Source organism: Oncorhynchus keta, chromosome 29, assembly GCF_023373465.1.
Source record: "Oncorhynchus keta strain PuntledgeMale-10-30-2019 chromosome 29, Oket_V2, whole genome shotgun sequence".
Taxonomy (NCBI): Eukaryota; Metazoa; Chordata; class Actinopteri; order Salmoniformes; family Salmonidae; genus Oncorhynchus; species Oncorhynchus keta.
In genome coordinates, this window is record NC_068449.1 from 47,150,886 (window position 1) to 47,175,363 (window position 24,478).

Here is a 24,478-nt window from a genome sequence, read left to right on the forward strand (position 1 = left end):
GAGATGGTTTGTGGATATGGGCTCTGTGCAAGCTTCACACAACCACGGTGAATGTGACTGTACATCACATGTTCCAATGGTAAAACGTTTGATCTAATTTTTGTCTGATAAAATCTATTTCCCTACTCTTAATTCTTGGCAAATATGTTGGCATGCATAAGCTGATGGTTGAAGCAGAATTTATATAATTATACTGTTATATCAACACACTCTGCTGTCACTGCTGTTTAACAACTCGCTTTGGCACAGTTGGCATAAAATCACTTGCCGAAAGCGTTGCATAAAACGTTTGAAAGATCTAGAATTTTCCTCGAACACAATCAAATTGAACATAGGCCCTAGATGCCTTCAATTTCACAACTTAAAAGGCATTCCCCATTTAGCTATATATTTTTTTAACATGATATTACACTCCAAAGGGATATCTTAAAATAACATGTAGGTTACTTAAATAATAAAATAAAACAATATGTGATTCTTTATTAGCCTATGTGGTTATAAGAATTTAGGCATATCGTGTGAAATAGGGCTCATGTGAAATCATTTTAAAATAACAAAATGTACTGTTGCATGTAGGTCTAGGTCATTTATTTATGTATCAATATTAACATTCTTTCAACAACTCCAAAGCAATTGCATGTGGCACAGGAACCACTGATTGCATTTTTCTATTATCAAGGCACCTGCTGGTAACTCTTAACTGGTTAGGACAGCTCAAGGTGTCATTAATACACTACAGCGCTTTTGGAAAGTATTCAGACCCCTTAACATTGTCCACATTTTGTTACAGCCTTATTCTAATATGGATTACGTTTTTAAAAACTATTCCTCATCTATCTACACACAATGCCCCATAATGACAAAGTGAAACTATTTTGGTCTAAGAACCTCTTCCCACAGGCAAACGGCCTCTTCCCCATGTGGACCTTCAGGTGCATCTTCAGAAGGTGCTGGTGGGAGAGCCTCTTCTCACACAGGGGGCAGCTGTAGGATCTCTCTAGTGTGGACCCTCTTCAGGTTGCCAGCCTGGGCTAAGTGCATGTGACACTGGGTACAGCTGAAGGATTTCTCCCGTGTGGAATTACTGGTGGAACCACCTTCTGGGAGCAGCTGAAGCCTTTGTTACAGAACATGCAGAGGAACCGTTTATCTTTACTACCACCCGATGTGGCTTCCTCTCCCGGAACCTTGGCTCTAGCCCTGTCTTTTGAGTTCAATACCTGATCGAAAAGGCCATGTAAAGCTAAGCTTTTCATGTAGTCTAAGAAGTCTCTGTCCTGTGAGTGTCCATCTCCTAGGTGGCTATCTGCATTCCATGTGGAAGGAATGTCGCCCTCCACTTTCTCAGTCACTTCATCTATGACCAGACCCCCCCCTTTCTTATCTAGGCACCCTTCAGAGTATACACTACTACTGTACTAGTTCCAGTCCCCTCTAGACAGATCAGTCTGTCTTTAAACCCAAGGATATGTTGCCAGGTCCATCTATTTAGTGTAAAAACAAGACAGATCATCAACACCAGTGTATAACGCATCACCATCTACACAGGAATTAACAGCCCTTTGGCTCTGGTGAAATACCAGTAGATACTCTGAGCCGGGAGCAGGAGGACAGCCCAGTCTCCCCAGCCCCTCTGGGTCTGATCCGTGGACAGATCCGGTGCACAAGAGAGAGCCTGTGTGTTACAGTTAAAGTCTCTGACATTAGGATGGCGTTCAGCGTGCCACTGACCTCCGTGATGTTGTGTTGTGTGTCCTCTTCTTCAGTCCTCTCCTGCTTGACCAGGGACGATCCTCTAGGACCTGCAGCCTCTGCATCTGCATCCTGACACAAGAGAGGAGGTTATTACCGGTACATGTGTAGAATTGGATAACAATGTCATAGGGAAGTCTCACAAGCTCTGCTATGGAAGATAAATGAGGATGTACATGTAAGCAAGTGAAAAGGTGAGGTGCCTTTCTGAAATAAACTGGCCACATTTGATGCACTGTCACACAAACCTCTATCATGATAATGTGCTGGGTTGAGGTTCCACTCCCCTCATCAACAGTGATTGGTTGGTCATCTCTCCATGTATTGTGTCCCGCTGCCTTCACAAAGCTCCTGTGGCCTCCAGTGAGATGTCCTTCACCTGAGGGGGGAGACATGATTAAGTTAGTTACTGCCAATGCTATATTGTACAATGTTGAGTTTTGACAGGGTCTAGAATTGGCCATGATGTAAGGTTACACTTTGCATAACTTCTTGATATATTCTTTCTAGATTGATTAATTATGTTCCATTCATCATATTGTTTTCAATTAGTAAATGCAGTAAATCAAGAATATGGTTAGAATATGATCGTGTCTTTGTGCTAGATAGCTAAGTAAATCAGGGGAATTATTGCATACTATCCAAAAACTGACCAAGACCCAATTATGGTTAACATCTAGTCACACATGTGCAGAGGGGGCTCCGCTGCCTCGGCCTTCTGCAAAATGTACCTCTTTCCATTCCTCTGTATCCGTCGATCATCTTGACACTACTGGGACGTTTGGAGAGTGCGCGCTCTCGCGTTGTCCTCTCTGCGCGCTCCCGTGCCACCTTCAGTTCCAGTAGCTGTAGTTTCCTACGCAGTGCCCTGTTTTCTTTCTGGCTTTGAGTTATTTCCAAACGAAACACTGCATAGTCGTCGTCTACGAGTTTACAGACTTCTGCCACGGCTGCATTCGCTAGCACCTCCATGATGGAGGCGATTTCAGTGTGAAAAACCATGGCCATTGTTTGCTAACGTTAGATGTTATCCATGTAACGCCAGCTTTTATCAACCAAGTCCTGTCTCCAACGCGAATGAAATACTAACTGGCGTAAGTTTGTGATGCTGAGCAGTTAAATTAGTAATATTTTGAATTCCATCGTGTTAATGTCTAAATAAAAACCCTAACGACAAAATGGTTCTTGGTCATGTTTACATCCGTACTTGTCTGGGTTTTAAATGGCGGTTGGCTACCAAAAAGTTGCATTACCGCCACCAATTGGACTGGAGTGTGAGTCCATTACCAGAGCCTGTCGTTTCCGATGGAGGCAAATGAGTCATAGTGGGCAGAACAAGCAAGGAGGCAGGCAGAGCCAAGCACAAGCTAGTGAGATTCTATTGGTGCGTTCTAGCACTTATTTGCCTATTTCCGTTAGGGGACGCCTAGTCTGAAGTGCGCTCGTGCAATAACTAAATTCTAAACAACGCATTTTGGGGGGAAACTTTGGCAAAGAGTAAAGTCTACAAAACACAATCCACTCTGTTTGTTACAGATTCTAGTTCAGGAAACAGAATGGAGATCAAATGTTTAATAGATGAGGAAATTTGCTGGAAAATCCATATGGCTCCATCTTCTCCCACTTCTGGCCACTGGGCTTCCTGTCATAACCATATTTGGAAGTGAGTGGAAATGCCAACCGGATGCTTCACATTAATAGATCTGGTGAAAGATCTGGTGAAATGTCTGGCTCATTGTTCCATCTGTGGTGGCAGTGTCACTATACCCCTAAAACCTAGCGGTCAAACAGGGAAATGGTTCCAATCATTCATTTTTCCCATTTGGGGATTTCAATAACATTTATAATAAGGGCTGTGTTTCATGTAGCGTTACCCTGGTGTGATGTTTTGATAACCATGTAAATCTCTCTCGGACAAGGTGAATTTGATCAATATTCAGCTCTATTCAGCTCACGCCAATCGGTGCTTCCCGCTTGCTTAACCCTGAAGCCAGCTGCACCAATGTGTTGGAGGAAACACTGTTTAACTGACACCCGAAGACAGCCTGCAGGTGCCCGGCCCGCCACAAGGAGTCACTAGAGCGCCCGGCCAAACCCTTCCCTAACCCGGGTGATGCTGGGTCAATTGTGTGCTGCCCTATTGGACTCCCGGGCACAGCCTGGGATCGAACCCAGGTTTTTTGTACACATGACAGGAGTTTACACGTTTTTGTTCCAGCCTTTCACTAATACCTCATTCAACTAATTGTTGTCTAAATTGTAGACAATGAATAGTTGAAGATGGTGTTTTTGCTGGGCAGAAAATAAAAACTGTAAATACCAACCATATACAGTGCATTTGGAAAGTTTCAGACCCCCTTTTCCACATGTTACGTTGCAACCTTATTCTAAAATTGATTAAATTGTTGTTGTTTTTTTTTAAATCTATGGCAAGACCTGAAAATTATCAACAACAAATTTGATAGAGCTTAAAGAATTTTGAAAAGAATAATGGGCAAATGTTGCACAATCCAGGTGTGGAAAGCTCTTATAGACTTACCGAGAAAGACTCGCAGCTGTAATCACTGCCAACAGTGCTTATACAAAGTATTGACTCAGGGGTGTGAATAATTGAGATATTTCTGTATTTAATTTTCAATAAATGCACAAACGTTTAAAAAAAAAACATGTTTTCACTTTGTCATTATGGGGTATTGTGTGTAGATGGGTGAGAAAACAATTATTGAATCCCTTTTGAATTCAGGCTGTAACACAACAACATGTGGAATAAGTAAAGGGGCATGAATAATACTTTCTGAGGGCACTGTAGCTCTCGTGGTGAATGCCAATCCTGACCCTGTCTGTATTCGTGGGGTTACCATGAGGTAACTTTTTTGTTGACAAGATAAAGTTAGGGATGACATGCAAACAACAAATGCTGAGCCTTCATATTCATGCTTAACGGACCAAATAATGAAAGACAAGCACTGTAGTTTTGAGTTCAGCAAAGTGGGTATGGAAGAGGTGAGTGTTGGTATCTATATATAAAGACAAGCTGGATGGGAAATTGCTGAGATTGGTAGTGGAATACATTGAGACTCCTGTTTGCCACATCTTCAATTTAAGCCTAGAAGACGGTGTGCACCCTTAGGCCCGGAGGAAGGTTAAGGTCATTCCACTGCCCAGAAATGGCAAAGCATCCTTTAATGGCTTAAACAGCGGACCAATCATCCTTTTACCAGTGCTCCCCATGCTTTTAGATACAAAAAAAAACAAAGAAAATTATTTTACAGAAAACAAATTAACAACAGACATTCAGCATGCTTACAAGGAAGGGCACTCAAAATGCTCTGCACTGATGATTGGCTGAAATAAATTGATAGAGCGGTTTTGTTAGACTTCAGTGCAGCTTTTGATATCATTGATCATAACCTATTTCTGTGAAAACACAAAATATATCAAAATGGCTGTGTATTGTAATTTAAACTGTATTGTGTTATGTAAATGATGGGCCTTGCAGGAGCTGGAAGGGTTCATAGAGCAGGAGCCATCTCCTGTTTCTGAAGCGTGGGGCAGAAACAGGAGATTGTGGGAATGATTGCTCTTTCCATGACATAGACTGACCAGGTGAAGCTATGATCCCTTATTGAAGTTACCTGTTAAATACACTTCAATCAATGTAGATGAAGGGGAGGAGGCAGGTTAAATCATTATTTTTAAGCCTTAAGACAATTGAGACATGGATTGTGTATGTGTGCCATTCAGAGGGTGAATGGGCAAGACAAAAGATATAAGTACCTTTTGAATGGGCTACGGTAGTAGGTGCCAGGCACACCGGTTTGTGTCAAGAACTGCAATCCGGGGCCAGAGGTCCAGTCTCTACCACCATCAACACTACAGGTCCTACTGGATTGCTGACTGTAAACACAAATTGTACATTAGAGCATATTAAGGTTTACAGTATATAGTTGAAGTCGGAAGGTTACATACACCTTAGACAAATACATTTAAACTCAGTTTTTCACAATTCCTGACATTTAATCCTAGTAAAAATTCCCTGTCTTAGGTCAGTTAGGATCACCACTTTATTTTAAGAATGTGAAATGTCAGAATAATAGTAGAGAATGATTTATTTCAGCTTTTATTTATTTCATCACATTCCTAGTGGGTCAGAAGTTTACATACACTCAATTAGTATTTGGTAGCATTGCCTTTAAATTGTTTAACTTGGGTCAAACATTTTGGGTAGCCTTCCACAAGCTTCCCATAATAATTTGAGTGAATTTTGGTCCAGTCCTCCTGACCAAGCTGGTGTAACTGAGTCAGGTTTGTGGGCCTCCTTGCTCGCGCACACTTTTTCAGTTCTGCCCACACATTTTCTATGGGATTGAGGTCAGGGCTTTGTGATGGCCACTCCAATACCTTGACTTTGTTGTCCTTAAGCCATTTTGCCACAACTTTGGAAGTATGCTTGGGGTCATTGTCTCTGGGGGGGAATGGCCCTCGCCCTCACGCTTCGATCCAACAGGACCCAGACGTGCTCAATGGGATTGAGATCCGGGCTCTTCTCTGGCGATGGCAGAACACTGACATTTCTGTCTTGCAGGAAATGACGCACAGAACAAGCAGTATGGCTGGTGGCATTGTCATGCTGGAGGGTCATGTCAGGATGAGCCTGCAGGAAGGGTACTACATGAGGGAGGAGGATGTCTTCCCTGTAACGCACAGCGTTGAGATTGCAGGCAATGACAACAATCTCAGTCCGATGATGCTGTGACACACCGCCCCAGACCATGACAGACAATCCACCTCCAAATCGATCCCGCTCCAGAGTACAGGCCTTGGCGAAACGCTCATTCCTTTGACGATAAACACAAATCCGACCATCACCCCTGGTGAGACAAAACCGCGACTTGTCAGTGAAGGGCACTTTTTGCCAGTCCTGTCTGGTCCAGCAACGGTGGGTTTGTGCCCATAGGCGACTTTGTTGCCCGTGATGTCTGGTGAGGACCTGCCTAACAACAGGCCTTACAAGCCCTCAGTCCAGCCTCTCTCAGCCTATTGCGGACAGTCTGAGCACTGATGGAGGGATTGTGCGTTCCTGGTGTAACAAGGGTAGTTGTTATTGCCATCCTGTACCTGTCCCGCAGGTATGATGTTCGGATGTACCGATCCTGTGCAGGTGTTGTTACACATGGTCTGCCACTGCGAGGACGATCAGCTGTCCGTCCTGTCTCCCTGTAATGCTATCTTAGACGTCTCAGAGTATATGGACATTGCAATTTATTGTCCTGGCCACATCTGCAGTCTTGATGCCTCCTTGCAGCATGCCTAAGGCACGTTCATGCAGATGAGCAGGAACCCTGGGCATCTTTCTTTTGGTGTTTTTCAGAGTCCGTAGAAAGGCCTCTTTAGTGTCCTAAGTTTTCATAACTGTGACCTTAATTGCCTACCGTCTGTAAGCTGTTAGTGTCTTAACGACTGTTCCACAGGTGCATGTTCATTAATTGTTTATGGTTCATTGAACAAGCATGGGAAACAGTGTTTAAACCCTTTACAATGAAGATCTGTGAAATTATTTGGATTTTTACTAATTATCTTTGAAAGACAGGGTCCTGAAAAGGGGACGTTTCTTTTTTTGCTGAGTTTAGGTGTTCCTTTTGTCCAGGTGTGAAAGGGCAGTGTGGCGGTAACAGAGATGGCATCATCTGTGGATCTGTTGGAGCGGTATGCAAATTAGAGTAGGTCTAGGGTTTCTGGGATAATCGTGTTGATGTGAGCCATGATCAACCTTTCAAAGCATTTCATGGCTACAGACGTGAGTGCTACGCGTCAGTAGTCATTTAGGGAGGTTACCTTAGTTCTTGGGCACAGGGATTATGGTGGTTTGCTTGAAACATGTAGGTTTTACAGACTCAGACAGGGAGAGGTTGAAAATGTCAGTGAAGACACTTGACAGTTGGTCAGCGCATGCTCGGAGTACACGTCCTGGTAATCCGTTTGGCGCTGCGGCCTTGTGAATGTTGACCTGTTTAATGGTCTTACTCACATCGGCTGCGGAGAGCGGGATCACACAATCGCCTGGAACAGCTGATGCTCTCAGTTGGGAGACGGCACACAAGGATTGAGCCAAACTGCCAGTACAGAGGTACAGGAAGTTCATCGGTGGCTATAGGAAGCGCTTGATTGCAATTATATTGACCAAAGGCTGTGCTAGCAAATATTACATCTAGGGTGTCAATAATTTAGTCAATGCCAAGTTTATTTTCTGATTTAAATGGATATATTAAGTTCTGAATCATAAACATAGGTTACATAATTGTGGAGACCAAATACATTGGTGAATTTCAACTTATTTTTAGGGAAAATGGTCAGTTTGTTGATAAAAGTGCAAGGGCCACTACTGTGTGTGTTTATTAAATAATGAAGTATAATGTTTTGGTTAGATTGACAAGGGAAACTCAGTCCCTTCAAGGATACAAAAATAACCAAGACAGTCAGAACAGAGTCAATTTTGTATATAATTTCAACAAATCTACTTGCATAATGAAGTACAGTACTTTTATTGCACAAAACGATACAAGTAAATGAACTTTTCTCACTATGGTAACTTTTCTGTAAATCTGGAACCCTTACTTTGATAAAAATAAATGTTTAGAATACTTTGGAAAATGTTTAACATTATAAGGCACCATCCTGATCTCACTATAACACCAATGTCAACCTAAAGGGACTAAGTTTGTCATTCTTCATTAGTGCTATATTTTTACAGACAGCATCACGCCAACCATTACCATATCATCTACTCTGCCTCAACATACTCATTCTTTCCTCGGTTCAGTCACATTTCAATCAAATGTATTAAAAAAGCCCTTTTTACATCAGCAGATGTCAAAGTGCTATACAGAAACCCAGCCTAAAACCCCAAACAGCAAGGAATGCATGATGTAAAAGCACGGTGGCTATGAAAAACTCCCTAGAAAGGCAGGAACCTAGGAAGAAAACTAGAGAGGAACCAGGCTCTGAGGGGTGGCCAGTCCTCTTCTAGCTGTGCTGGGTGGAGTTCACCTCATCCAGTTCCTTACTACATCCAAAAGCAACAGAATTAACTACAAACACACTAACCAGTACTACATATCACTATACTCTATACATGGGCCATGTTTTCTGCTGGTGTATCCTGAGGTCTCTCCTCTGAGAACCTCTTCCCGCAGTGCGTACAGGCGAACAGCCTCTCTCCCTTGTGGACCTTCAGGTGCATCTTCAGCTGGTGCTGGTGGGAGAACCTCTTCTCACACTGGGGCAGCTTCAGGATTTCTCCCCTGTGTGGACACTCTGGTGCCTCTTCAGGTTGAACAAGTGTGAAAAACTGGCCCGGCACAGGTGGCAATTGAATGGCTTCTCCCCTGTATGGACCCTCTGGTGCCTCTTCAGGCTGAACGAGTGTGAAAAACTGGCCCAGCACAGGTGGCAGCCATATGGTTTCTCCCCCGTGTGAATCCTCTGGTGGATCTCTACTTGTTTGGGGAAACTGAAGGTTTTCCCACAGAACGAACATGGGAAGCGCTTCTCTTTGGCGATGCCACCTTTACTGATTCTGTCTTTACTACTGTCATTGGTCAATGGGCTTGTGTAGCCATTTAGTGTTGAGGTACTTGCATTGTCTGAGGTCTGGTTTAACATTAGGAGAGTGTGAGGAGGATGAAGGCCAGGGAGTGTCTGTGTTGTTGCAGGGTCCATGTTCCAATTGATAGATCCTATAGAAGGCAGGCTGAAGGCAGCACCTGTTAGGGGGTTAACCTGAGGCGCCATCCGTCTCTCTGAATCACAACTATAGGAGCAGGATGGAGCATCGCTAGCTAAGTCTGTGTCTGTTCTCATACAGACACCTCCCCGTCCCCGCAGACCAAATCTACACCTTACCCTGGTCTCAGCCAGTCTGTTGTCATGAAGACTAAGTTCAGCTGTTGTTTTGTGTTCCACTGTCTGTTTCTGGTTGTGGTTAACAGTGTTGTTCCCCAGCCCAGAGTTGAGGACACTGTCCCATCCACTGACCACTACGTCACCTCTGGTCCTGGCTTGCTCAGTGATGTCATCCCCCAGGCTATTGACTGCACCCGTCTGGCTCTGGGAATCCAAGATGGCCACCCAGTCTCCTCTGTTGGCCTCCAGCCAACCACCTGCAGGAAGAGGTTACAAAATAAACTTTGGCAGAGAAAACTCTACATCTGGAGTGTTTTTGAGTCAATTAAAGTGTTTTTGAGTGTTTTTGAGTGAATTACTTTGTTGTATGTAAACACAAGTTGTAATGATTTAATTTTATGAATGAAGAAAAAACAACAGCCAGGAGTATCACTATTACCACTGAAGATCTATTACTGTATGGAGGCTATATGTATTACTATTCCCATTGAAGATGTATTACTGTAAGGATGCTATATGTATTACTATTCCCATTGAATATCTATTACTGTATGGAGGCTATATGTATTACTATTCCCATTGAATATCTATTACTGTATGGAGGATATATGTATTACTATTCCCATTGAAGATCTATTACTGTATGGAGGCTATATGTATTACTATTCCCATTGAAGAGCTATTACTGTATGGAGGCTATATGTAGTTCTCCCTTACCTTGCTCCCCCATCTTTAGTCCACTCAGCAGGTCAATGCTCTCTGGTCCGCCTTCTATTGTCTCCTCTTTGACTAGCAGCATATCAGGCTTCCCATCCTCCATGTCTACTGACTGTAGGAGATACAGAGTGAGAGGATGTTGGATCAAGATATGGATATTGGATCTGATATGAGCACCCTGCTATGGAGCATCTTCTGATTGGCCAATGCGGGATTGCTATGTGTACTATGCAAACATGTTAGTTGATTTGATACTATACTAATGGTTGGAGAATTCAACAGTAGTTCACAGTGGTCTCACCTCAGTGAGACTGTGTGTGGTCCTGTGCGGCTCAGCTGGTTCCACTGGGGGTTCAGGAGAAGGTGTAGTCTGGTTGTTCTCCATGACCATGGTCCCCTCAGGTTTCCCCAGACCCTCCTCACACCCCTCCTCCTTCACCAGCAGCACCTCCTCCTCCTGGAAGAAACAGGGAATACAGATCACACAGACATACACTCCTTCAGGTACGTACACACATAATAAACACACTTCATTGTTGTTAAACCCATCATGGTGAACGTAAATACGAGTAATCATCAGGCAAGCCTGACTCAACTATTTTGATGTGCACAGTAGGTGTTTGTTAGTGTGTGGGTATGTGTAGGTACAGTGCAGTGAAGGCTGCTGAGGGGAGAACAGCTCATAATAATGGCTGGAATGGAGTAAATGGAATGGTATAAAAACACAGTTTTCATACCATTCACTCTATTCCATCCCAGCCTCTATTATGAGCCGTTTTCCCCTTAGCAGCCGCCACTGTTACAGTGCCTTCAGAAAGTATTCATACCCCTTGACTTTTTCCAAATTTTGTTGTGTTACAGCCTAAATGTAAAATGGGTTAAATTGAGATTTTTTGAGTTACTGGCCTACACACAATACCCGATAATGTCAAAGTGGAATTGTTTTTTCAAAATTTTTACAAATGAATTAAATATGAAAAGCTGAAATGTCTTGAGTCAATGAGTATTCAACCCCTGACTTTAAGACAGAGTTTAATGGCTGTGATAGTAGAACGGATCAACAACATTGTAGTTACTCCACAATACTAACCTATTTGACAGAGTGAAAAGAAGGAAGCCTGTACAGAATAAAAAATATTCCAAAACATGCATCCTGTTTGCAACAAGGCACTACAGTAATACTGCAAAAATGTGACAAAGAATTAACTTTTTCCAGAATACAGAATGCAAATCCAGTAGAACACATTACCAAGTACCACTCTCCACATTTTCAAGCATAGTGGTAGCTACATCATGTTAGGAGTATGCTTGTAATCATTAAGGACTGGGGAGTTTTTCAGGATAGAAAATAAACAGAATGGAGCTAAGCACAGGAACAATTCTAGAGGAAAACCTGGTTCAGTTTGCTTTCCACCAGATACTAGGAGGAATTCATCTTTCAGCAGGACAATAACCTAAAACACAAGGCCAAATCTACACAGTTGCTTACCAAGAAGACCGCAAATGTTCCTGAGTGGCCAAGCTAGTTTTGCCTTAAATCTACTTGAAAATCTATGCCAAGACCTGAAAATGGTTGTCTAGCAATGATCAACAACCAATTTGACAGAGATGGAAGATTTTTGTTTAATAATAAATGGGCAAATGTTGCACAATTCAGGTGTGGAAAGCTCTTACAGACTTACTCAAAAGATTCACAGTTGTAATTACTGCCAAAGGTGATTCTAACGTGTATAGACTCAGGGGATTGAATACTTATCTAATCAAGAGTGTTTTATTTTTCATGATAAAATAATCGTTGACAAAAAAATTACAATTAAATCCATTTGAATCCCACTTTGTAACAAAACAAAAATGGAAAAGTCAAAGGCTGTGAATACTTTCTCTAGGTACTGTATGTAGGCACTAAGTGTATATTGGTTATAAAGCACTGTTGGGTGTATGTAGAATAGGGTGAGTTCAGATGTGATTCATACTAAAAAGAGAGTCCCAATTAAAGTTAATGAAAAGTCAATTTTGTTTTTATTAAACAAAGTTTTATATATGCCATATGAAAAACACACATGCCTTAACAAAACATGTCCATGGACTTGATAAACTGCATTCATTTTCTCATTAAAAAGGTGTCTTGGGAAAATAAAGAAGGTAGTTGAATAGAAGTAATGAAACAGGCATTTGTGAACATAATATAGCCTACACAGTACAATCACAATATGTAACATATATTTTATGTCTGACTGCAATATTCTACCTAGTAATATTCAACACTGAAATCACTTACTCTCGTTAGTCCACATGCATCTGTGGATCTTTTCTGCTGACAACAATGAAAATGAATCTTTGTCTTTAATGCAGGGTTTGATCTAAACATCAGAAGATATCGAGTGGAATGGTTTCTATGTTATAGATTGGAATGTTATTTCTGCTGGTGTATCCTGAGGTAGCTCCTCTCAGAACCTCTTCCTGCAGTGTGTACACTTAGAGCTGTGGCGGTCATGAAAATGTGTCAGCCATTAACTGTCATGCAAAATGACCACCGGTCTCAAGGTTATTGACCTTGTATTAACATAAACACGGTTGGCATCTCCGGGTTTCCACGCATACAAGCCGCTGATGCGCGCCTTTGGACCATCTACAATTCAAATAAGTATTATAAATCCATTTAATATACACCATCACAATAGCTGGTGTTAAGAAACATTATGATATGAAGAACATTTTTTTCAGAAGAACAGAATTTCATGTTGAGTCGGCCTAATGTATGTTACCGATCTGGGTCTGCCATGCCAATAGCAGAAAAGATACGCTTAATTCCTGTACAATTATTTTACATCATATGATTTTATAGTTACAAGAATATAAGTGAACACTGATTGATAAAATGGAAAGGGTATTTTCCTCTTAACGATTGCTGAGCGAGTGCGCAATGGAGCAGCTATTTTGTGTCGAGTGTAAAAAGTGAGCATTTGAAACGTTATGTGGCTACTTTAGTTGTGAGACAAACCTTAGAATGTCTTAGAAATCAAAACATATGGGCTGCATGATGCAAACTATTGATGATTTGAAAAAGTTGCAAAACAGGCATGTGCTCTATTTCATGCCTAGACTGCACACGCTGTTCATTAATATTCCCTTCCATCACACTATTCTCAATTTAATAAGGTCTTTATACTAAATAATATACAGTGGGGCAAGAAAGTATTTAGTCAGCCACCAATTGTGCAGGTTCTCCCACTTAAAAAGATGAGAGAGGCCTGTAATTTTCATCATAGGTACACTTCAACTATGATAGACAAAATGAGAAGAAAAAGAATCCAGAAAATCACATTGTAGGATTTTTAATGAATTTATTTGCAAATTATGTTGGAAAATAAGTATTTGGTCAATAACAAAAGTTTATCTCAATACTTTGTTATATACCCTTTGTTGGCAATGACAGAGATCAAACGTTTTTTGTAAGTCTTCACAAGGTTTACACACACTGTTGCTGGTATTTTGGCCCATTCCTCCATACAGATCTCCTCTAGAGCAGTGATGTTTTGGGGCTGTTGCTGGGCAACACGGACTTTCAACTCCCTCCAAAGATTTTCTATGGGGTTGAGATCTGGAGACTGGCTAGGCCACTCCAGGACCTTGAAATGCTTCTTACTAAGCCACTCCTTCATTGCCCGGGCGGTGTGTTTGTGATCATTGTCATGCTGAAAGACCCAGCCACATTTCATCTCCAATGCCCTTGCTGATGGAAGGAGGTTTTCACTCAAAATCTCACGATACATGACCCCATTCATTCTTTCCTTTACACGGATCAGTCGTCCTGGTCCCTTTGTAGAAAAACAGCCCCAAAGCATGATGTTTCCACCCCCATGCTTCACAGTAGGTATGGTGTTCTTTGGATGCAACTCAGCATTCTTTGTCCTCCAAACACGACGAGTTGAGTTTTTACCAAAAAGTTATATTTTAGTTTCATCTGACCACTTATTTTCCACCATAATTTGCAAATAAATTCATTACCAATCCTACAATGTGATTTTCTGGATTTTTTTTTCTCATTTTGTTTGTCATAGTTGAAGTGTACCTATGATGAACATTACAGGCCTCTCTCATCTGTTTAAGTGGGAGAACTTGTACAATTGGTGGCTGACTAAATACTTTTTTGCCCCACTGTATGTGTGAAATTAGTTTAGATTTAGAGTGGGCCATTATCAGCTGCATGTGCATGCCATCCGTATGCACTCGACAGTGTCGATGAAACACGAACGCTATAATAGGTGTGTTGGAAAAATGACCAGCTCCTGACACGCATCATTAATTCATTTTGAATAAGATTTATTTGATTTCATTCTTCATTAAAATGGAACCACAATGTTCAGTTGAAATGACTCGCATTTGCACGCACCAACAGTAGGGATATATATATATATATATATATATAACTACATGAACTGTTAGATTAGTAAATTACACATCTAACTATCAGCATATTATATTTAGTTTTCTAGCTAATGCATTTTGAGTTTCCACTTCCTCAGAGTAATTTGAGGGACAATTTGAGGGACAATAGAGCATTGAGTACCAGGCCATTAGCGTCTTGATGGCCGTTATAGCAAGTTTGGCAGGCTACCAACACCCATCAGCACCATTCATTTACAGAGTACAGTTTGAGTAGCCCTGTTACTATGACTCAACGGTCACGTGGAATTTGACGACAGTCATGACTCGTGACCACCAGTTTGGCGGTATTACGGTCAACGTAACAGCCCTACACACAGGGGAACGGCCTCTCTCCCGTGTGGGCCTTCAGGTGCATCTTCAGCTGGTGCTGGTGGGAGAAACTCTTTTCACACTGGGGGCAGCTATAGGATTTCTCCCCTGTGTGGACCCTCTGATGCCTCTTCAGGTTGCAAGCCTGGGCGAAGCGCATATGACACTGGGTACAGCTGTAGGGCTTCTCCCCTGTGTGGATCCTCTGGTGGATCTCTACCTTCTGGGGGCGGCTGAAGCCTTTGTTACAGAACATGCAGAGGAACCGTTTCTCTTTACTACTGGCTGATGTGGCTCCTCTTCCCCGAGCCTGAGCTCTAGCCCTGTCATTTGAGTTCAATACCTGATCGAAAAGGACGCGGCCGTGTGAATCGGAAGGAACCATCGACGTGGACACTGGGTTGCGATCCCTGAGCGGGTGTAAAGGGGAATGGGTTGTGACATTTGGATTTGTCTGTAAGCTTTCCCTGTAGACTAAGAAGTCACTGGTGTTGCCCTGCGAGTGTCTTTCTCCTAAGTGAGTCTCGTCTGCATTCCATGTCAGAGGAGTGTCGCTCTCCACTTTCACAGTCACCTCATCTACGACCAGACCCTCCCCTTTCTTATCTAGGGACCCTTCTGAGTATACACTACTACTGTACCGGTTCCAGTCCTCTCTCAATGGATTAGTCTGTGTATCTAAGCCGGCAGGCATGTCACTAGGTGTCATCTCTGTAGAGTATGAACAGGACGGATCATTGCCAGTCTGTAATGTGTCACCTGAGTCCTGATGGGACAGAACCGTCCTCGGACTCGTGTTGCCGTAAAGTAAATACTCTGAGCGGGGAGCAGGAGGACAGCCCAGTCGGTCCAGCCCTGTCAAAGTCTCTGTATCTGTCTCGGACTTGAGGACGGCGTTCAGCGTTCCACTGACCTCCGTGATGTTTCGTCGGGTAATGGGTGGCGCTGGGGCGGTGGTGGGGTCCTCCGTGGCTACAGGGGGAGCTCCAGCCGTTCCAGTATGGATGTCTCTGCTGTGCTGTGGGTCCTCCACTTCTTGAGACCTCTCCAGCTTGACCCCAGGACCTGCAGCCTCTGCATCCTGACACAAGAATAGAGGAGATTATTACCGGTACATGAGATGAATTGGATAACAATGTCATAGGGAAGTCTAAGAAGCTCCCCTATGGCAGATACATTAGGATGTACTTGTAAGCAAGTGAACAGCTGAGGGGAGTCTTTCTGAAATATACTGGCCACATTTGATCGACTGTAATTTTTATGTAATACTATTACACTAACCTCTATCATGATAAAGTGCTGGTTAGAGGTTCCACTCCCCTCATCAACAGTGATTGGTTGGTCATCTCTCCATGTGTTGTGTTCCGCTGACTTCACAAAGCTCCTGTGGCCTCCAGTGAGATGTCCTTCACCTGAGGAAGGACCTTGGTGGAAAAGAGGTGATTGGGTACTGTCAATGCTCAAAGCGATATTGTACACTATTGACAGTTTTGTCTGTCTACAATTGGCAAGGATGTAAGCCTTACATTGTAAGGTAACAATTCAAATAACATCTTGATACACTATTTATAGATCAGTAGATTATGTCCCATGCATCACATTGTTTTCAATTAGTAAATAATAGGAAATGCAGTAAATCAAGAACCTGGCTAGAATATGATAGTGTCTTTGTGCAAAATGGCTAAATAAGCATGGGAATTATTACATACAATCCCAAAACTGACCAAGATGCAATTCTGGTTAAAAAATTTAAAGTCACATATGCGCAGAGGGGAAAGGACAACCTTCTGCAAAATGTACCTTTAGCTTTTTTTCTTTAAAAATTATCTTCATTGAAGTGAACATTTTACAAATCATAAATAGTTCACATGAAAACAATTCTAGTTTCACATCAATACATTTTAGTTCATAATTACATAACGTGATTTACAGATTTAATAGTGTCCGTGGCAGAGTCCAACTTAGTCCTTTTAGTTCCGTTTTGATTTGTATTTTTTTTTATTGAACAAAACGTTATTTCAGTCATAATGCAGCTTGCCTTCCAAATTTTACTGTTCACCATAAATCTTTAGTAATGTCATCCACGTGAGTATCGAAGACACCGTGAAAGACAGACTTGGGATTTATACATACAGTACCAGTCAAAAGATTGGACACACCTACTCATTCTCATTCTTATTTTTACTATTTTCTACATTGTAGAATAATAGTGAAGACATCAAAACTATGATATAACACATATGGAATCATGTAGTAAACCAAAAAGTGTTAAATAAAACAAAGTATTTTGTATTTTATATTCTTTCGAAGTAGCCACCCTTTGCCTTGATGACAGCTTTGCACACTCTTGGCATTCTCTCAACCAGCTTCACCTGGAATGCTTTTCCAACAGTCTTGAAGGAGTTCCCACATATGCTCAGCATTTGTTGGCTGCTTTTCCTTCACTCTGTGGTCCTACTCATTCCAAACCATCTTAATTGAGTTGAGGTCGGGTAATTGTGGAGGCCAGGTCATCTGATGCAGCACGCCATCACTCTCCTTCGTGATCAAATAGCGCTTACACAGGCTGTGTTGGGTCATTGTTCTGTTGAAAAACAAAATGATAGTCCCACTAAGCGCAAACCAGATGGGATGGCGTATCGCTGCAGAATGCTGTGGTAGCCATGCTGGTTAAGTGTGCCTTGAATTGTAAATAAATCACAGACATTGTCCCCATGCTTCACGGTGGGAACCACACATGGAGATCATCCGTTCACCTACTCTGCGTCTCACAAAGACACGGTGGTTGGAACCAAAAAACTCAAATTTGGACTTCAGACCAAAGAACAGATTTCAACCGGTCTAATGTCCATTGCTTGCGTTTCTTGGCCCAAGCAAGTCTCTTCTTCTTATGGGTGTCCTTTAGTAGTAGTTTCTTTGCAGCAATTCGACCATGAAAGCCTGATTCACAGTCTCCTCTGAGCAGTTGATGTTGAGATGTGTCTGTTAGCTTTGTGAAGCATTTATTTGGGCTGCAATCTGAGGTGAAGTTAACACTAATGAACGTATCCTCTGCAGCAGAGGTAACTGGGTCTTCTTTTCCTGTGGCGGTTCTCATGAGAGCCAGTTTCATCATAGCGCTTGATTGATTTTGCAACTGCACTTGAAGAAACTTTCAAAGTTCTTGAAATCTTCCAGACTGACTGACATTCATGTCTTAAAGTAATGATGAACTGTCATTTCTCTTTGCTTATTTGATCTGTTCTTGCCATTATATGGACTTGGTCTTTTACCAAATTGGGCTATCTTCTGTATACCACCCCTACCTTGTCACAACACAACTGATTGGCTCAAACGCATTAAGAAGGAAAGAAATTCCACAAATTAACTTTTAACAAGGCACACCTGTTAATAGACATTTATTCCAGGTACCTCATGAAGCTGGTTGAGAGAATGCCAAGAGTGTGCAAAGCTGTCATCAAGGCAAAGGGTGGCTACTTTGAAGAATCTCAAATATAAAATATATTTTGATTTATTTAAACCTCTACAGCAGTGGTTCCCAAACTTTTTATAATCCCGTACCCTTCAAACATTCAACTTCCAGCTGCGCACCCCCTCTAGCACCAGGGTCAGCGCACACTCAAATGTTGTTTTTTGTCATCATTGTAAGCCTGCCACACACACACTATACGATACATTTATTAAACATAAGAATGAGTGTGAGTTGTCACAACCCAGCTCATGGGAAGTGACAAAGACCTCTTATAGGACCAGGGCACAAATAATAATAATCAATCCATTTTATTCTTTATTTAGCCATCTTACATATAAAACCTTATTTATTAATCACAAATTGTGAATAACTCACCATAGGTTAATGAGAAGGGTATGCTGGAAAGGATGCACATACCTCTGCAATGTTGGGTTGTATTGGAGAGTCTCAGTCTTAAATCATTTTCTACACACAGTCTGTGCCTGTATTTAGTTTTCATGCTAGTGACGTCTGAGAATCCACTCTCACATAGGTACGTGGTTGCAAAGGGCATCAGTGTTTTAACAGCATGATTTGCCAAGGCAGGCTACTCTAAGTGCAGCCCAATCCAGAAATATGGCAGTGGCTTCTGATTACATTTTCACAGAACCGCTTTTTGCAATTTCGATGAGGCTCTCGTTCAGATATCGGTAAGTAGACTGGAGGCAGGGTATGAAAGGGATAACGAATCCAGTTGTTTTTGTCATCATGCAACCGGTCAGACAAGTGAAAATGATGGTCAGTAAAGAAAACGTTAAGCTTGTCTCTCAATTTAAAAAATGTGTTACTTTGCCCCTTGATAACCAGCGCACTTCTGTATGTTGTAAAAGCGTTACATGGTCGCTGCCCATATCATTGCATCATGCAGAAAATACACGAGAGTTCAGGGGCCTTGCTATAATAAAGTTAGCCATTTTCACTGTAGTGTCCAAAACGTCCTTCAAGCTGGCAGGCATTCCCTTGGTAGCAAGAGCCTCTCGGGGGATGCTGCAGTGTACCCAAGTGGCATTGGGACCAACTGCTTGCAAGAGGGTTACCACTCCACTATGTCTCCCTGTCATGGCTTTCACGCCATCCGTACAGATAAATCAAAGAGGAGGATGTCTTCCTTAATTGACCCCCATAAACGTAACAGACATATACCAGGAGCTGTGCCAGGCCCGCCACGTCTGTTGACTCATCCAGCTGTAACGCATATAATTCACTGGCTTGTATCCAAAGCAGTAATTGTTTCAAAACATCTCCTGCTATGTCACTGATGTGTCGTGAAACAGTGTTGTTTGATGAAGACATTGTCTGTATAGTTTTTTGGGCCTTTTCCCCCAGCATTGTCCCAGCCATATCCACGGCAGCAGGAAGAATTAAGTCCTCCACAATAGTATGGGGCATGCCTGTCCTAGACACTCAGTAGCTCACTATATAAGATGCTTCTAGCACCTTCTTGGTAATGGTATCTGTTGCTTTTATGCATGTCTTACTACTCGAAAGTCATCTTTATTCTTGCTCCAAAAACTCCCGTGGCTTATTTTTCAAATTGTCATGATTTGTTTCTAAATGTCTGCACAAGAGTGAAGGTTTCCCGAAGGAGAGTAACGGTTAATGTGATTGGATGTTAATTATTTGACTAGGCTACCTGTATTTGACATTATGTTATTTCGCTGAACACTAGATTTCATTTTATTTTTGGCAGTGAAACAAAGCTACTCAGGTGAGAATAAATCCTCACCCAAATGTATAGCCCCGTTGGAAAATATAAATGTACTGTTTGAAAATGTGAAAATCTATATATATATATATATATATATTTTTTTAAATGCACGTACTCCAGTTTGGGAATACCTGCTCTATGGGATCGGTGTCCCCCCCACGGGATGGTTAAGCTAATGTAGGCTAATGTGATTAGCATGAGGTTGTAGGTAACATGAACATTTCCCAGGACATAGACATATCTGATATGGGCAGAAAGCTTAAATTCTTGTTGATCTAACTACACTGTCCAATTTACAGTAGCCTTTGCCATGCTATGGGTTGAGGAGGGTGCACAATTATTAACTTGAAAATGTATTAATAAACCAATTAAGCACATTTGGGCAGTCTTGATACAACATTTTGAACCGATATGCAATGGTTCATTGGATCAGACTAAAACCTTTGCACATACACAAATCTAAATTGCGCCTGGGCTGGAATACATTATGGCCTTTCTCTTGCATTTCAAAGATGATGGTATATGTATTATTATATTTTACCATATCTAATGTGTTGCTACATTAATTTCAAATTTCCACAAACTTCAAAGTGTTTCCTTTCAAATGGGATCAAGAATATACGTATCCTTGCTTCAGGTCCTGAGCTACTGGCAGTTAGATTTGGGTATGTCATTTTAGGAGAAATTTACATTTTAAAAAATAGTAAAAAACCTTTGATTCAGTATGTCCAAACTTTTGACTGGTAATGTACATTTTCTGTGCACTGAGTATATCTTTTTTTAAACAGCCTTGTTTCTGCAGGGTTCAGGTTGCATACCGCGTCTTCACCACCATATTTAATCAGATATCACTTTATAGTTTTTGTTCAAATTTCAATATTTATATTTAAATGTATGAATTTGACTGAGATACCAGCTCATTTGGTTCCCTAGTCGTATTAAAATCCCCACATATAATTACGGAATTTCCCACACATAAATAGCCCCTAATGTACCTCTTGCGGTTCCTCTGTATCGGTCGAGGATCTTGACACTCCTGGGACGACTGGCGAGAATGCGCTCTCGCATCATCTTGTCTGCGCGGTCCCGTGATACCTTCAGTTCAAGTAGCTGTAGTTTCCTCTGCAATGCCCTGTTTTCTTTATGTCTTTGAGTTATTTCCAAACGAAACACTGCATAGTCATCGTCTACGAGTTTACAGACCTCTGCCACGGCTGCATTCGCTAACACCTCCATGATGGAGGCTATTTGAGTGTGAAAAACCATACAGTTAGCCATTGTTAGAACCTAGCTTTACCTAGATAACATCAACCTGTCCTGTCTCCAACGCGAATATAAGACTACCTGGGGTAAGTATGTGATGCTGTGCAGTGTGTTAATAAACGTCTGAATAACAACATAAACGCTAATGTAAAAATTGTACTTGATCACTGTTCACTTCCGTTTAATTGTTCTTCTTCGTGTAGTTTTCCGGCAGACTAGACGTTTTGCCGCCTTTCCCAGGTCGGAGAGCGAATTGCACATTTTGGTCACACAAATGGGGGAAAAAGAAATTGCACCACCATCTAACCCTAGATATATCCCACGACAGGCTGTTGGCCTGGGAGGCTGGAACCCCTTCTCTCAAAACACTCTGACACCCAAAAACGTTTCTGCTGCTGCTACTACTTAACCTATCTTCTTGGATGTCTTCTCCATCTGTGTGGTACAGTTAATGACCATAGCAATAAACGACAAGAAGCCAACCTTACTAAAGCTCAAATTGTCCGGGTAACTCTGTACTGGCCTATTAGTCACAGGGATCCTCTCAGGCTCCCTTACCCAGCCTCACTTTTCCCCCCATCAACATCTACTTTCCTCACTGCCTCAGCATGAGACACTTTCTGCACTGTAACCCTGGCAACCTCAAATTGTCTCACTTGCACATGACATTTCTGATCCCCAGCAACATGCGCACCTCCACAATTGAAACACACCACCTTTTCCAACAAAACGACCCACTCCTTTGTTCCATTCCCTCCTGTACACTTCTCACACCTAATAATGTCCCTCCTACATACTGCTGCAACATGAGCATACACTTGGCACCTGAAACACTGTAGTTGGTTCTGAACAAAAGCTCTTATGGGATACCTGACATGTCCTAGCATGGCTTTATCAGGTAAACACTCAATATCAAAACTCAAAAGGATAAACAGGGTCTCCTCAATCTCGCACTCGCCCCCGGGTTTGCATTGCACCAAACAGCGTGCATCACAGACACCGTGGATCCTCAACTTCAGTTGTTCCACCTCAACACTTAAATCCACCCCAATTATCACTTCTTTCACCGGTGCTCTGCTCCAGATCGCAAAGCAAGACACAGCTCTTGTCCCGAGGCTCGAGATGTGGAGCGCCCGCTCCACAAATTGGTTGGCCAAAAGGCACGAATCCACATTCTCCATAAATCCTACTCCCACTGGGCCAGAGCCATCTCATGCATTTCCCTGATTATTGGGGTGAGGCTCAGAAGTCTTCAGGTTCTTTTTCTTCACCTTTGTCAGGTTTGATTTCTAAGCTTTCACTATCTGACTCCATCTCATGGTTTTCAGGAGAGGAACATGTAATTATGTCTCCTGTATTTGACTCATAAGAGAAAGTACTTTGCATGTATTTCGCAGACATAGACTATCGCCCTAATTTCTGCCTGGCGTCATCTTGCCATCCGCCATGCTTCTTCCCAGTACCGGCTGGTCAAGCTAGCTAGCGCCACTTCTGACACTGAAGAGAAGGGATCGTATTGGTTGGCGTCATAGCTCAAAGGGTGTAGTTAAGTGAAAAAGATATGCGCGCTGTTCTTTAAATTACAGTATTGCTTATCACTTCAAACATCAAATCACACATCAAATCTCCTAATATCAGTCTCTTTCAAGCTGAGAACAGACTTGTTTAGAATGGAATAGACTAATGACTTTATTCCATCTACATCAGCTTAAGGTAAATATTCAACTGTCCTGGTTCTTGTCTAGATTTACTGTCCCTTTAAAAATAGGTATTTACACAAGCCTGTTTCAAATCAAGTTAAAGGGTTAATAAGGGGAATGGGGTTAATTATCCTCTTACCAAGACACGTCACATGATAATTATAATACGTCTAAAGAATGGTTCCCAGATATCACCTGTGTATATCTCCAGTCACACTGCTATGATTTCTCCTCGTTGTGGACAACTCCTGTGTCTGATAAGGTTAGTCAGCAAAGAGATGCTCTTGTAACAGTTTCCACTTGAAGGGCTTGTCCTTGGTATGAACTGTCTGGTGCTTCTTCACATAGTTCGCCTCAGCAAAGCGCTTCCGACACGTGGCGCAGGTGTACGACTTGTCTGCATCTTTCCTAATGCTCAGCCTCCCACGTTGTGACCCAATGACACCAGAGGAGGTAGAAGCAGGAGCCACCACCCTCAGGTAGTTAGTCTTTGAGCTCCCTCCTTGAACTCTAGCCATTGTTTGGGTGTTGTTGGGTTTGTGTGCTGTGTTACAGGTACCTCTCGTGGTGAACGCCCATCCTGACCCTGTCTGTATTGGTGAGGTAATCCTGAGGTAAGTGAGGAAGGCTAGACCCAGGCCCAGGCTTTCTATGTACCCAGTCACCAGGCATTAGACGAGACCCTGAAGGAGAAGACAGATTTGCTGATGGACTACCGCCAGGGGGGGTCTCCCACCACTCTCTGTGAAGGCTGAAGCCCTGGTGGTGTTTGTATCATAGGAACAGGAGGGTCTATCTCTATCAGCCCCAGGCCCTGCTCCATCCCTGCACTGAGATTGTGAAGAGAAGGGTCTGGGCTGCAGACTGGATCCCTGACTGGAGCCTCTGTCTCTCTGATGACCACCAGGACTGTTGTTCAGTCCACCTGTTTGTGTTCTGTGTGGTGGTGGAGTCTCTGTCCCTCATGGTTCGGTCTCGGTTCCAACTCTTCAGAGGTCCAGTCTCTCCCACCAGTAACGCTGGATATCAGGAGGCCTTCATGGACTGCAGACTGTAAACAAGTTGTACAGAAGAGCATAAAAAAGGTTTATATAAGAAACTGCTGTACACACAAACATGACCCCTCTGTAGTCCGCTTTAGCTCAGTTAGTAGAGCATGTTAACCAC

At 42.3% G+C, this 24,478-nt stretch overlaps 3 protein-coding genes across 5 annotated transcripts in view; 1 reads left to right on the forward strand and 2 right to left on the reverse strand.

Moving 5' to 3' along the window:
- The window catches only part of LOC118361908 (zinc finger protein 143-like), a 209,066-nt gene that overhangs the window by 93,586 nt on the left and 91,002 nt on the right, over positions 1 to 24,478 (reverse strand). Inside the window, exons 2-3 of the mRNA XM_052485299.1 lie at positions 2,001 to 2,131; positions 1,732 to 1,824 (exon numbers count right to left, since the gene is read on the reverse strand). Coding sequence (XP_052341259.1) covers positions 1,732 to 1,824; positions 2,001 to 2,131 — 224 coding nt within the window. The remainder of the gene's footprint in view (positions 1 to 1,731; positions 1,825 to 2,000; positions 2,132 to 24,478) is intronic.
- LOC118361903 (gastrula zinc finger protein 5-1-like) overlaps positions 1 to 24,478 on the forward strand; it is a 388,384-nt gene that overhangs the window by 74,708 nt on the left and 289,198 nt on the right. The gene's annotated exons all lie outside the window — the stretch shown is intronic.
- LOC118361943 (Krueppel-like factor luna) lies at positions 14,506 to 24,212 on the reverse strand. Its single transcript, XM_035742179.2, has 3 exons — positions 21,344 to 24,212; positions 16,411 to 16,553; positions 14,506 to 16,210 (listed from the first exon to the last, which is right to left on the reverse strand). Exons 1-3 carry the CDS (start codon positions 21,624 to 21,626, stop codon positions 15,128 to 15,130), a joined length of 1,509 nt encoding a protein of 502 aa, XP_035598072.2. The 5' UTR covers positions 21,627 to 24,212; the 3' UTR covers positions 14,506 to 15,127.